The sequence below is a fragment of the Hydra viridissima genome, unplaced genomic scaffold (genome assembly GCF_058129835.1).
Source record: "Hydra viridissima isolate aposymbiotic clone 2 unplaced genomic scaffold, HvirCarnegie_v1 scaffold_3, whole genome shotgun sequence".
In the NCBI taxonomy this organism is placed as follows: Eukaryota; Metazoa; Cnidaria; class Hydrozoa; order Anthoathecata; family Hydridae; genus Hydra; species Hydra viridissima.
In genome coordinates, this window is record NW_028324302.1 from 12,324,613 (window position 1) to 12,339,196 (window position 14,584).

General features: G+C 32.4%; 3 protein-coding genes across 3 annotated transcripts; 1 reads left to right on the forward strand and 2 right to left on the reverse strand.

The window, feature by feature from the left end:
• The first annotated feature begins 254 nt into the window (after positions 1-254).
• LOC149891057 (trypsin-like) lies at positions 255-3,249 on the forward strand. The gene is made up of 7 exons (XM_090083146.1): positions 255-766; positions 876-983; positions 1,066-1,104; positions 1,359-1,388; positions 1,577-1,775; positions 2,072-2,283; positions 2,852-3,249. Exons 1-7 carry the CDS (start codon positions 712-714, stop codon positions 3,187-3,189), a joined length of 981 nt encoding a protein of 326 aa, XP_089939272.1. The 5' UTR covers positions 255-711; the 3' UTR covers positions 3,190-3,249.
• Positions 3,250-11,311: 8,062 nt separating this feature from the next.
• On the reverse strand, positions 11,312-12,344 carry LOC149891058 (uncharacterized). Its single transcript, XM_090083300.1, has 2 exons — positions 11,592-12,344; positions 11,312-11,507 (listed from the first exon to the last, which is right to left on the reverse strand). The coding sequence occupies exons 1-2, from the start codon at positions 12,342-12,344 to the stop codon at positions 11,385-11,387; spliced, it is 876 nt and encodes a 291-aa protein (XP_089939426.1). The 3' UTR covers positions 11,312-11,384.
• On the reverse strand, positions 11,312-14,322 carry LOC145183419 (uncharacterized). Its single transcript, XM_080058761.2, has 2 exons — positions 14,148-14,322; positions 11,312-13,843 (listed from the first exon to the last, which is right to left on the reverse strand). Exons 1-2 carry the CDS (start codon positions 14,200-14,202, stop codon positions 12,597-12,599), a joined length of 1,302 nt encoding a protein of 433 aa, XP_079914887.2. The 5' UTR covers positions 14,203-14,322; the 3' UTR covers positions 11,312-12,596.
• Positions 14,323-14,584: the final 262 nt, after the last annotated feature.

Genomic DNA, 14,584 nt, shown 5'->3' on the forward strand with positions numbered 1-14,584 from the left:
AGTGCTGTACAGAAAATTTACAAGTTTTTAAAAAGACTTCGGAACAAGTACAGCAAATTTCATAAACTCGTTTTCATTCGAAAAAAGCAGTTCTTAAAAACAGAAACTGTTCGATTGTGTTTTCTTCAGCTGAATTCATAAAACTAAGAGCATCAAACCATTGCGCTTATTGTAAACAGTTGCACACTGTATTTACAGCTGAATTGATCTTCACCCACTTAACTTTATCTATGTTTGAAAATTTCTGAACAAGCATCTCTGTTGCATTTAGTTTCTTTCAAAGAAGCAACAAACGAGAAGGAGGAGACGTTTGTAAGCATGTTTACACAGATTGACGTGGGGTTTTACAGCTATCTTGCGTCTTCAGTGATCATGTGGTAGTATCTTTTAACATGAATTTGAGCCCTTCCATAAACTTTGGCGCCATCAAAAACTAATATATTATTTCATATATCATACATATCACTTACATTTCATATAAATAGAAATTTAAATGACATTTCATAACGTTGAAAAGTGTTAAGTTATGTTCTGGCCGTGTAAATTTATCTTCGATTTTAATGCTGAAATAAAGCGACATATCAACAAAATGCCAGGTGCACCATATGAACAAACACAAAGTATAAACGAACAAAGTATGTACACAAACACAAAGTATAAAGTTTGGTATAAAAAAGCAAATGAATTATCCCAACAAAAGATTGATCGGAGATGCGAACTACGCTTGTCTTATTATTTGTGGTCGCCACAATCACAACAGCTTCGGGTATGTCTTTTATGTTTCATGACATTAAACGAATTGACAAAAGGAATAAATAACAATGTTAAAAAGTATTAACAGTAAATACTAACGTACTTTTTCTTTAACTTCTTAGCTTGTTCTGACAGATTTCCTGATTGGTGTTCTGGAAACTCTGTATTCTGCAACTTAAACGGCTGGATTGACTATATGAAAGATACTTGTAAAAAAACATGCAACCACTGTAAGTAAACCTTCGCCATGCCATTTTATGAACCTTTTAGCTGTGATTGCATTAGGTATATGTCTGTTTCCCTATTCATTAGGTGGAGCGACTGTTCAACCCCCAACTAAACCTCCAATCGGTAGGTGAACTAACATTTTTTGTTTCAAAGATTTTCCTTTTTTGAGATCCTTTGATAAATTGATTTTGAATCAAAAGGTATTCAAAACATAGTTAAATACAGTTTGCTTATACTTCGCACTTATTTTTAATCTCTAACTTTCTGGTAAGATTTAAGTCATTCAAACTCGATGTTTATCTATTTTTAGAAACTTATTGATAAAACAAATAAATGAAAACTCAGGAATGTTACAATTTAAACTTTCTGTTTTGTAGGACCAGTAACGACCAGTACAACTCCCGATGGTAAGTAGCAATATTATGTAAAGGTTTTAGCACGAATTAATTATCTAAATATCACTTAAACCGAAGTTTATGAACGCAGTTTTCTTTTTCTTTTTCTTTTTTTTTTTTTTAAGATTTAAATTATTTCTTTTTTGCAAAGTCTGGATTTTCAAGTGAGCGTCAACTTTCTCTTATTCTGTTGCGTGTAGGATGTGGGAATCCAAAACTTCAAACTGGTCGAGTAATTGGGGGAGAGACTCCAAGGAAAGGCGCATGGCCTTGGCAAACATTGCTGTTGGACGGAGGAAGAGAATTTTGCGGAGGTACTCTTATCCATAGACAATGGGTTCTTACTGCTGCTCATTGCATTCACGGTAAAGAATACAACCCTTCACAAATAACAATAAGGTAACACTTTCACTTTAGCATCAAGACTTTTATAAGCATTATAAACATTATAAATATATTTAGCATCAAGACTTTTATAAGCATTTTAAACATTGTAAGTATATTAAAACGTTATTAGCATTCGTTGTAGACGGAAAAATCAAAAACCATAAGGTTTTTTTTCCCTTTACAACGAATAGCAACGAAAAAGTACAAGCTTTAACATCGGTTTTTGAAATAAATCGAGCTTACGATAATGCATAATTTTTTATAAATAAAAACATATTTAAAAATCGATTTTTTACTCGTAACTTCAGAACAGGCGAACATATTATAACTCAGAGAGAAGGAACTGAAGAGGATATTCAAGCTGTAAGAATCTTCAAGCATGCTGGGTATAATCCACAAACTCTGGACAACGACATAGCTCTCATTAAGTTGGTTCGCGCCTCCAAGCTAAACGATCACGTCAGCACTGCGTGTTTACCTACAAGTGAAGTAGCACCAGGAACTCCGTGTTACATCACAGGTATGCAAAGCTCTACTATTTCTAACCTAAATCTATGACAAAGAATGTAGATTGTCTTATCAAAATCGTGACACTGGCCAGGGCGGAATCGAAGCTGACGGTTCATGCGGACAGCATGTTTTATGAAACCGTTTTTAAAAAAAATGCTTTGATTTTTCCACGTTGTAAATGGTACTTGGAGCAGATCATTCAATGTGGCGCATTTTATACCAGGGACTTGGTGCAGTGCGATTTTTTCTGACGCGGTTTTTCTTCGCTTTTTAAACGGTACTTTTTTTTTACACCGCATTAGTTAAAAAAAAAACAACTAATGCGGTGTAAAAAAAAAGTCAAATCATCAAGGCCCTTCTTCGCACTATTGCTAAGAGCAGCGCAAACGCTTTATTTTAGCGAAGGTCTTCAGAAAACAACTTTATAGTTTCTCTTTTTGAGTCGCGTTTGAATGAAAACTTGCTGAACGAAATGAGACCCAGCGAATCACGTTAAAGTTGTAAATTTGCCAATTATTGTAATGAGAATGCGAGTTTACATTTCTAAGTTATGTTTATACTTCACAATTGCAAAATAGGATGGGGTAAGACGAGACATCCGGGAAGCATGACACACACTCTCCAGCAAGCAAGAATGAACGTAGTTGACCGAAGTACGTGCCACGCGTTGAACAGTCGAACTATACCGACTACCATTACAAGAGCCATGGTCTGCGCAGGAGACGGCGGAAGAACCCAAATTTCTGGTTGCCATGGTGACAGTGGTGGTCCATTCGTTTGCAACAACAGCGGACGTTGGTTTGTTCACGGTGCAGTAAGCCATGGATCTGGAGATTGCAGATCGGACAAAACCTATACAGTTTTTGCCAACGTCTTTCACTTTAAATCGTGGATAGACCAGACAATGTTACAATAAAAAACATATCATTTCAAAGTAATTCTTATAAAAAGAAATAAAGTGCAGAGTTTGAAAATATTTCATGTGTTGTAAGACTCAAACGAACTCTTGCCATTTAAACAGGATATTTAGTTTACAAATACACAATTATAGCTCTAAGTAAAATAATTTATATGTTTGGCTATACTAGGCTGACTTTCTGAGTCTTTAGCTTTCCTATTGACGAACTGTCTTGTCATTCTCACGTAGGGTATGTTTAAATACTTGCCCAGTCGTTGTTTTAAAGAGTTAAGCTTTTATCAGGTGCCCATTCTAGCCTTTTGGGGCTTCTTAGAAGAATTTGATTTGATTCCACCACGCGGAATCACCTGTGCTTCGACGATTGTTGACTAAATATCACGCTATTATTGTATTTTAACATAGTTTAAGAATTAATACAAAAGAAATATTTGGTAAAAGTCAAAAACTCAAATGAAGCAAAAAACCTCTCAAAAACACATGTATTAAGCGAGCCATTTGCAAATTAAAAGTGAAATCTTCAACTACAAAATAAAACCAAAATAGAAGAGAACATCATAATGATAAAAAAAAAATGTTACAAAAAACTTTGGCTTTTTAAAAACTCAAACATCAAACAACTTATTTGCTAAAAAAGTGAAAAAAGCTAAGAAATTATTTCCTTCATAGCTTTTCCAAGACAAAAATAAAACTACTGACATGGTTAGGCGGTAATGCTTAGCCAACTTATACAGCCAGAGTGCAGGCTAAGAGACACTCAAAGATTTGGGTAAATGTTACACGTCTCATTTTTTTGATATGTATTTGAGAAGCTGAAAGACGGTGATCATAGTATGAGGAAGCTTTAAAAGACTTAACCTCTAGTTAGTATCAACTTCCTCTCTTTAAGTTTTTTACCTTTCGTTAAAGAATGGCAACTTTTTTCTCTTTATAATAATTAAACTTTGGTTTCTGGCCAACTTTCATTCACTTTTTTTAGTTTAAGCAACAGTCTTGTTAGTTACTACCATCAATGATACTTTGAAGTTGGTATCGGAAAAATCTGTCCTTCCGAAATCGATGTCAATTCTATATCTGTATCGTTATCGTAGGACGGGTATCTCAAAAAATGACCGATCCAATGACCGCATGATTCTACTTTCCATGCAGAGATTGTGATGCCTAGTGTTTATCGATTATATCGATATTGAGACCCCATATGGAATTCTAGACGAAGAATTTAAAATCTGTAACAAAATCAATATCAATATATTTCGTGTTAGGGATGTTGCAATAAACATTGCAAATAGTAATTCACCTATAAAACGCAATGACCTAAATAAGATAAAGAAAAGACAAGAGAAATAGACTAGTCACATAGTAAAAGTAGAACTTTACAAAAATTTATTAGTAACACTTATAAACCAGACTTTAAAAGATTTAAAATATAGGTCAAATAGTTATTATTCACATATACGTACATATAAACACATATACACAAATAAGAAATTATAAAATTTACATAAACATAAAGAAAGAAATTATAGAGGTAAAGAATAAAGTTAAGCGTACTTTTTTAGGTAGAAATGATGGAATGACTTTGAAATCTGTTTTTAGGGTGTTCGGAAAGGTGTTCCAAGAAAGGATATACTGATATGTAATGGAATTTACTTCATGTTCAGTTGTCTGTTTTTGTGGGATGGTTAAGTTGTTAAAAGTGACTGATCTTAGGTTATGCCCACACGTTGTTCCACAATTAAAGTTGTTACGAAATATGGAAGGAAGGAGACCGTTTTGTTGATCCCAGACAAATGAACAATTTAGAAACTGGATTAAATCAAAGAAACGAAAAACTTTGGATGTAAGATACAGGATGTCAGTAGGGATGTTTCTTGGGCAGAAATTAATTATTTGTATTGGTCTATTTTGAAGCGAAACGATTTTAGAAAGACAAACGCTTTTAGATTGTCCCCAAACTTGGCATGCATATTGTAAATGTGAACCAAAAATTGAGTGATATATAGATAGTAATGTTTTAAAATTAACGTAGTGTCGAATTTTTGCTAACATGCTGTTGCACGGTTTGGTTTGAGAGTAAGGTTATTTATGTGTGTTTTAAATGAAAGTTTCTCATCTTACACAACACCAAGATAAGTTATGTTTCTAGACAAAGGCAGCTTTTGGCCACTTATCCTAAAGTTCAAGCATTTTTGAAGATTCTGGTTAGTTTTTTCAGAAAAGTTAGTATATTGCGTCTTAAAGATTACTATTTCTTTTTTTTAGTATTCAATGAGATTTTGTTTGTTCGAAGCCATTGAACAAGACTGGCCATATCCTCATTAAGATATTTATTTAGTTTTTTGAGGGAGTTTGTCATTAATTGAAGATTTGTATCATCAGCAAAATGATACCTATTTGAATGTTTGATAAAAAGATTAAGATAATTGATATAAGTAATAAATAGAAGAGGACCTAATATGGATCTCTGAGGAAAACTAATGCAAACGCTTTTAATGTCTAAAAAGGTGCCATTTAAAGTAATAAACTGTTGACGATTGGAAAGGTATGATTTATACCATTAAGGGTATGCCGCGTACACCATAATAGTTAAGCTTTGATAGGAGAATGTCATGGTCTACGGTGTCAAAAGCTTTTTGTAAATCAATGAAAACCCCACAAGCAAAGTTTTCATTATCAAGAGCAACTCTTACACTTTCTTTCTGTAATTTCGAGCGTTGAGCTGTAGTAATTTCGAGCGTTGAGCTGTAGTAATTTCGAGCGTTGAGCTGTAGTAATTTCGATGCATTTGAGAGCTGTAGTTGGGAGTTTTGTTGCGTAACATTTTATTGCGGAAAAAAAATATATCGTACGTTTTTGAAAAACTTCGTCCAAAAAACACAACAAATGATTTTATGTAGGTGTCGAAGAATAAAAACCCACCCATGAAAATAAATAGTATATACGTACAGTGAGAGAAATAAGTATCCGAACAAAAGATTTTTTTATGGAAAATAAACTTTGTCAGGTTTTTTTCGAAAAACATATGTTTTTGATAAATACTTTTATAATTATTCTAAAAGCAAATTTAATTACGATTTTATGTTGCAAAAAATTAATCAAAGGTAATTAACTTGCGTTGCTAAAATTTAACGATTCCCGAAGGAGTGTTAAAACTTCAATGAAAAATAATTATCCGAACATGTTGTTTTGTAAACGAAGTTTTGAAATTGATTATTAAAAAAAGTTTTTAAACCAATGGTTTTAGAAATATTGTTGTTTTACAACGAGTAATTTTTAATAATTGACTGATATTTTTTTAAATTCATTTGATTTACCATTGATATCATCAAGTATGGGAGTTAAAACCAAGGAATGATCCCAAGCTCAGCGCAATTTGGTTATTGACTTGTTCAAGCAAGGTAAAACGTTTAGGTCGATAAATAAAGCGACTGGAATGGCATTAGGAACCATCAGCGATCTGGTTAAAAAGTATAATATGTTTGGATATGTGCAAAATCAGCCCAGATTCGGAGCAAAGCGTAAAACAACATCAAGATTAGATCGACAAATTGTCAAGATGGTGCAAAAAAACCGTTTTTTATCAGCACCAAAAGTGTCAAGCCTCCTTCAGAAAGATTTTGGGTTAAAAGTGAGCTCATGTACTATTCGAAATCGATTGAAAGAAAGTGGATTCAAAGCAAGAGTTCCACGCAACAAACCATCCCTTTCAAAAATCCATCGAAAACGAAGACTTGCATTTGCTAAAAAATATGTAAATATGCCGGTATCATTCTGGAGGAAATTTTTCTGGACGGACGAGTCAAAATTTAATCTTGTAAAGTCCGATGGAGCTCAAAAAGTATGGAGAAAAAAAGGGGAAGCATTCACACTCAGTTGTATTCGAGGCACAGTAAAATTTAGTGGAGGCAATGTTATGGTATGGGGATCGATGGCTTGGAACGAAACAGGAAAACTGGAGTTTATTGATGGAATTATGGACTCTGAGGTTTATGTTAAAATTCTCAATAAAAATCTTCTGGCTTCAACTAAAAAACTGCGATTAGGAAAGCATTTTATCTTCCAACAAGACAATGACCCTAAACATACGTCAAAGAAAACAAAAGAGTTTTTCATCCAAAAGCAAATTGAGTTACTTGAATGGCCTGCGCAAAGTCCAGATCTCAATCCAATTGAACATCTCTGGGCAATTCTGGATAAAAAATGTGGCACACGATGTCTAAAAAGAAAAGAAGATTTAAAAATCATGCTCCAAGAAGCTTGGGCTGATATCGACTCAGATACGACAAAGAAATTAGTTGAATCGATGTCATATCGACTTGGAGAAGTCATAAAAGCTAAAGGCGGTCCAACTCGATATTAAAAAGTCAAAAAAATAATTACTCGGAGAAACGTTAATCTTTAAGCCTTAATCTTTAAAATTTTGTTCGGATACTTATTTAATGCTAAAAAATTGCATAGTTTAAATGTATCTTAATTTTTTATCAATTAAATATTATTATTGATATTTTTTTTTTTTGCATATTGAATTCGTAATAAAATTTTCTTTCAGAATAATCATTTCTTTTATTTCTATAAAGTTTTTTTTTTCGAAAAAAACCTGACAAAGTTTATTTTCCATAAAAAAATCTTTTGTTCGGATACTTATTTCTCTAACTGTATATATACAGTGGGTGCAAAAAGTATCCGACTCAAAAGAAAAACTTTATTTAATTAAAGCCTATTCAACAAAATAACATTAACAAACACTATTCTAATGTAATTTTACATTCGAAAATACAAATATCATATTAAAACAACAATATCATTAAATGTTGACTTGATAATTGCAATTTTGTAAAAGTTAAGGTTCAAAAAGTATCCAACACATCTTAAAAAATTTACTCAATACTTTGTCATGTGACCTTTAGCAGCCAAAACTGCTTCTAAACGATTGGAATACTTGTTCACAAGAATAGCACATATGCTAATAGGAATTTTAGCCCACTCTTCCTTGCATATTTCTATCAGTTAGATAAATTTTCTTGGATCTCTCTCCTGTACCCTAAATTTCAATTCCCGCCACAGATTTTCAATTGGATTAAGGTCAGGTGATTGGCTTGGCCATTCCAATAAGTCAATTTCCCTCTCCTGAAGCCATGTACGAGTTGCCCTAGCCGTGTGCTTAGGGTCATTGTCTTGTTGGAATATCCAACCTCGAGGAAAGTTCAATTTTTCGGCTGACTTCACGAGACATCTCTCAAGAATGCCCCGATATATTTCTAAGTTCATCCTTCCTTCTATGATTTCCAATTACCCAGGGCCTGCAGAAAAGAAACAACCCCAAAACATTATACTGCCACCTCCAAACTTCACTGTTGGGACGGTATTCTTTGGATGAATCGCAGAGTTCTTCTGTCTCCAAACACAACTGACACACTTCCGACCAAACAACTCTATTTTAGTCTCATCTGACCATAATATTTTATCCCAAAAGCTTGAAGGTTTACTCAAGTGCTCTTCAGCAAGGTTTCGGCGTTTCTTTACGTGAATTTTCTACAAGAAAGGGGTTTTTCTTGGTGACCGAGAGTGGAATCCTCTCTTTCGAAGAACTGTCCTAATTGTATTCTTGCAAACATTTGTCCCAGATGATTGCAAGTCCTTTTGCATTTCAGAGCGAGTCAGTCAAGGATTATTTTGTACTTTTCGAAGTAATTTCCTAGCTGTACGGTCAGGCATTTTTGTAGGACGCCCTGAACGAGGCAGACTAGTCGAAAGATGGAAGGATTTCCACCTCCGAACAGTATCATTAACTGTCAAAATTGTGATTTTTAACACAGATGAGGTTTTTCTATATCCCAAACCATCTCTGTGCAGCAGAATAATTGATTTTCTAGTTGATTCAGACAATTCTGCAGTTTTAGGCATTGTTGAAGAGCGTAAAATTTAGGCCACCTTCCAATGAAGATGTCAGGTAATGAATGACTGCAGTTAGAAAGATTCTATGACGTTCTTTTGCATTCTAGAATGTTTCAATGTTTTCTGATTCTAGAATATTCCCTCGAACATAACGGATAACAAATTATTGGCGAATCAAATTCTTTTTTTACGATGTGTTGGATACTTTTTGAATCTTAACTTTTACAAAATTGCAATTATCAAGTCAACACTTAATGATATTGTTGTTTTGATATGATATTTGTATTTCCCATGTAAAATTAGATTAGAATAGTGTTTGTTTATGTTATTTTGTTGAATAGGCTTTAATTAAATAAAGTTTTTCCTTTGTGTCGGATACTTTTTGCACCCACTGTAGATGTTATTTTTTTAGAAAAGGTTGCACTTCAATAATTTTTTTGGGGACGTCGTTTTGCTTTAGGATTGATAAAGTTATTTAATTTTAAATGTTTAAGTTTTGTTATTAAATTAAATTAAGATCATTCTTTCGTCCCCACATAAAAACTGGTTCTGCAACTATTTATTATGTCAATCTTTTTTTTTTTTTTTTTTTTGGTAGTCTAATAGGGTGGGTTTTTTGTTTTCTAAGTGGAGATTTTTTAAATTTCCCTTGAGTTTAGATATTTTTGTGTGCGATAAGGTAAATTTGCCTTTTCTCTCTAACTAGTTTTCGTCCTGCTTTATTTCAACGTTTTTCACTTGATAATTTCATAAAAAAGGTTAATTTAAATTAATAATTCTCCTCAAAGTTTTGTAACGCTTATTATTTTGTTACGCTTAACGTGTTATAAATAAAAACACTTAAAAATTTAGTTTTGTGTTAAACAATTTTAAAGCACATTCTATAGTTAGTTGACCATTTAATAGTACATGTTCGATAAACTGAAAAAAATTATATTTATGAATTGTTCAAATAATTTGGATTTACGATTTAATGTCTAAATTGTTAACGCAACTTTTTATGCAAGAAAAAAATAAAAAAATTAAAAAAATTTTTTTTCGGTGCCAAAAGTTTAACGAGATGCTTTAAGGAAATATTTCATAAAATGTATATGAATTGAAAATATTAAAACACGAATATCTTTGGAACTAAATAAGCTACAGAAGTGGTTGAAACCATTTTGAAAATAAAATATACCAAGGAATCCAATACATTTTAGATAAAAAAGATTTACATTGGCTATAAAAATTGCCTAAACTCCCTAGCTGTAGAATGCTTTTTAGGAAAACCAAACTGGTGTTTGTATAAGCATTGACTTTGGTTTAGGAAGTCGTATAATTTACTATGCATAACTTTTTCAAAAATTTTGCTTAAATTAGAAAGAAGAGAAATCGGACGATAGTAGGTGCAGCCAACCGTAGATCCTTTTTTGTGGACTGGAATAACTTGTGCTAGCTTGAAGACATCAGGAAATATTCCTTTGCAAAATGAATTATCTAAGATGATACTTAGTGGCTTTGCAACAAAGTGTGGTACCAAAAAAATCCAGGAATATTTGATCATTTCTAACCAGAAGCGCTGGGAAGTTTGTCTATAATAAAATATCTTTACCACTGCTTATGCAAAGTTGAACAGTTAGTATCAGCTACAACAAAAAATGGGTGAAACAAGCTCAAACTCATTAAGAAAAACACCAGTGGAATCATTTAAAACCAATCGCTATCAAATAAAGAAGCAAGCCTGTGCGGTTGAAAAAAGTTGTGTAAATGGTGGCAGTTAAAGCAATTTAAGTACCCGGTGGCGTTAGAAGCAATTTTAATGATTTAGTTATCTCCGGAAGTAGCGATTATAAAAGCATATTGTGCAATAGGGCATCCCGTACTTTTCAACATTTGTTAAAAAAGTTGGCCCTAAGGATTTTTTTGCCATTAGGTACACACATTAAGAAAATACAAAATTTTTTTTACCAGAATAAATGCATCATTTGCAAAAACAGGCCTTAATTTTTCAAAATTTGATTGAACTGGGGAGGGGGACCAAAAATCACATATGTCTAAGAACATCCCATATAGACGGTGAAAATTTTTTTTTTTATGTTTTAACATTTTTTCATTAAAGTAAATAGAGAACAGTTTTAAAATTTAGAAGTAATGCACACGCCCCCCCCCCCTCCTTTGCCTATAAAAAATCTCTTAAGTGCTTGTTTTACACCATAAAAGCAAAAACACAAATGAACACAAGTTAAAGTTGAAATGAAACTCATAACTCTATCTTTCTAATATATTACATCAGAGATACTAAAAATGATAAAAAATATAAGTTAAACTAAAATGAGGTCCTGCTTGCTGTTAAAACGAGGAATTATTGCTCTATTTTCTGCTCTAGCACGAATAAATCCATCGCGCCTCTCAAAACCAAACACTGTTTCAGAAGCTGCAGTTACCTTAAAGAAAAACACATTTTAAGAAGATTTTTTGAAAGTTTCTATTGATTAACATATTATTAAGTATAAGGAAAAACCCTTTACCTCTTTAACTGCCCTCTCAACTCCTTGTGTGTGAACAGGGAAATACGGAACTACCATAGGACAATCCACAATCATTTCTAGCTCACTTATGTTCATTTTACAGGTTAAGATGGGTTCATAAACCTCTTCCCATGTTATAAGCTCTGTTAATATGGTTGCATCCAAGTTTAAATAAGGAAGCTTGTATGTTCTGGTAGCTAGATTTCCCATTTCCAAATTTTTTCTAATTTCCAGAATTTTATTAACAGCAAATTCTCTTTCAATTTTATTTTCGCTGCAGAGTAATGTTTGCAATAGAATTTCGGAAAGAGAATTCCATGCAGAAGATCTCACACACTTTTCAATAATCATTTGTACAAGTTCATCTTGAAGTTTTATTAGGGTGAGTTGGTTCAAGATGTGTCGTGGCCCTTCTATCCAACTATGTTTCACTTTAATTTGGAACCACATAGGGAAGTAAACTGATACAAGAAATTTAACAATTAACTCTAGATTTTTTAGGTCATCCCCCTCTAACCCATGCTTGCTTACCCACAATAAAAGCAAGGAAGAACCTGTATTGAGCCACCTTGAATGGACTAAAGTACCTGGCTTTTGGTTAGCCAAATCTTCAGTAAGAGTTCCATTAATTACTGTCTGGCATATTTTATAGGCATATTTCTGATCTGAAGATAACTCTTTTACTATTTCTTCAGGAAGTTCAATTAGACCAGGACCTATAGATATTGGCTTAAAACTGTAATTTCTTTCCATTTCAGTAATCTTTGTAAGCAACTTCCCAATGGGTCCAGAAAATCCTGTCTTTGAGGTTGTCTTACCATCAAGCTCTTCTATTAAATGTCGAACACAAAGTTCATTTGTGTGAAGAGAACATATTAGCCATCCTAATTTTCTTTCTAATCTAGTTTCTAAATAATGGATAACACCTCCAATATGACCTGTATTTGTTGCCGTGCTATCACAACCAATGAATTTTAAGCTATCTTTTACCCCATGCAAATTACACTACTGAAATATTTTATTTGCAATATGTTCAGCAGGTTTAATTTTTGATTTTTTGGGTATTTCTTCTTTGGTTAAATGATGAAGATATTTACCATATTCATCAGTTAAAGTATAGTGATCTTCCTTTTGAACTGAAGGATAAAATTTTTTAGTTTCATCATTAAATGTCAATACATTTGTTTTGTCACTTCTTCCATCAAAAAGAATGCAAGAAATATCTTCACTTCTAAATCTATTTTCTCCAATATTCTGACACTCTGACATAACTTTATCTTTGGCTCTATGCACTTTGTTTTTGTCTAATAACAAATAAATAGCTGATTCTGGGACAATTTTTGCCTCCACCAAATCTTTTAAAAATCCTGAAGCAATAGCAGCAGCAGCAGCAGCAGCAGCAGCAGCAGCAGCAGCAGCAGCAGCAGCAGCAGCAGCAGCAGCAGCAGCAGCAGCAGTGTTTGAAACTTCATACCTAATTGCAGCAATAGCTGTATTTTGTATCTTCATATAATTTCTCTTTAATTTAATATCCTCGCTTTTATCTAGTACATGAGAACTTTCTTTGTTATAAGAACGCTCTAACTCACTGTTTGACCACTCTTCTTCGTCAGTAAAATTTTCCAAAAACTCATCATATGTTTTTTTCAAATAGCAACTATTTACCATCTTCTTTTTTTTGAACTTTTTCAGATTATGTTCTTTTTTACTGCTTTGCTCAATTGCTTTTCGCTTCCTTTTAACCTCTTTATAATCTTTTGATCCTATCATAACTTGAGCTTTGTCCCCCTTTTTGTTTCTTTGTGATTGAATAAATTCTAACTCTATCAAGGGAATCCTTGCTGATTTTTCACATTTACAGTTAATATGAACTTTTCTCTCGCATCCCAGACAACTTGATTCATTACAGTAAAGAATTTCACATTTACATTTAGTTATATCAAACAGTCGTGACATAGAATCCATTATGTTGTCAATTTTTTCCTTTTTGGTTAATCTTTTTCGGCAAATATCCTGAACATCACAATAACTTTTTTTGATCTTTCTGTCAATGGACTTATCTGTAAATATTACTGGAGAAGAAAAATCTGAATTTGCTTTTTTCCATTGATTAACAACTTCCAATCTTGTCTCCCTAATCAAATCATCCAATGGATATATCTTCTTTTCTGACAACTCTTTAAGCAGTATAGCTTTACGAAGAACAGCACCAAGAGTTGGTAGCTCAGATGGAATAAAGTCTCTTCCTTTTCCTGGAGATAAAATATTATCATACTATATATAGTTTTTAATTAATTATTATTATTACTCTTATTATTATTGTTGATAAAATGGTTACTGTTCATAATGTTGTTGATGATAAAACTTTATAGAAGGAAATGTATTCATGACTCAATACTAATGATAATAGTAATAAAATAAATTAATAACATTATATGATATAATTGTCGTGAATATAATATTATCTTTGTATTACAAATATTATTTTAGTAACATTACTAAAATAATAATAATTATAATATATAGAAAATATTATATTCACAACAATTTTATTACCTATTAAGTCGGACATTACTGTGCTTGCTTTTTTTCTTGTTTTTATACCACTCATTGCTTATATATTTTATATCACGAATATATGACAATATGACTGAAAAGTAAATCAAAGTATTGAAAAATGCTTTAAAACAAATATTCAAAATAATTTATATTCCCGAAACATTCCTTTGTGTTTGATATTTTATCAAGAAGTTTCTCGGGCTTTTGGTTGTTTCCGCAAAAAAATCTCTTTTTGTATTAAGTTATATTTTTGGTCAACAAAAGACCAATTTTTGCAAATGAAGACTTTTTAAAATCAACTTTTTTTAAACTGAACTAAAATATATATATGTTCAGGCAAAAAAATACTTGGGGCCAAGATTTTATAATGAAAAAATATGTTTTTTGAAAAGTACGGGATGCCCTCTTGTGCAATTTATCAAAAACTAAGCTTA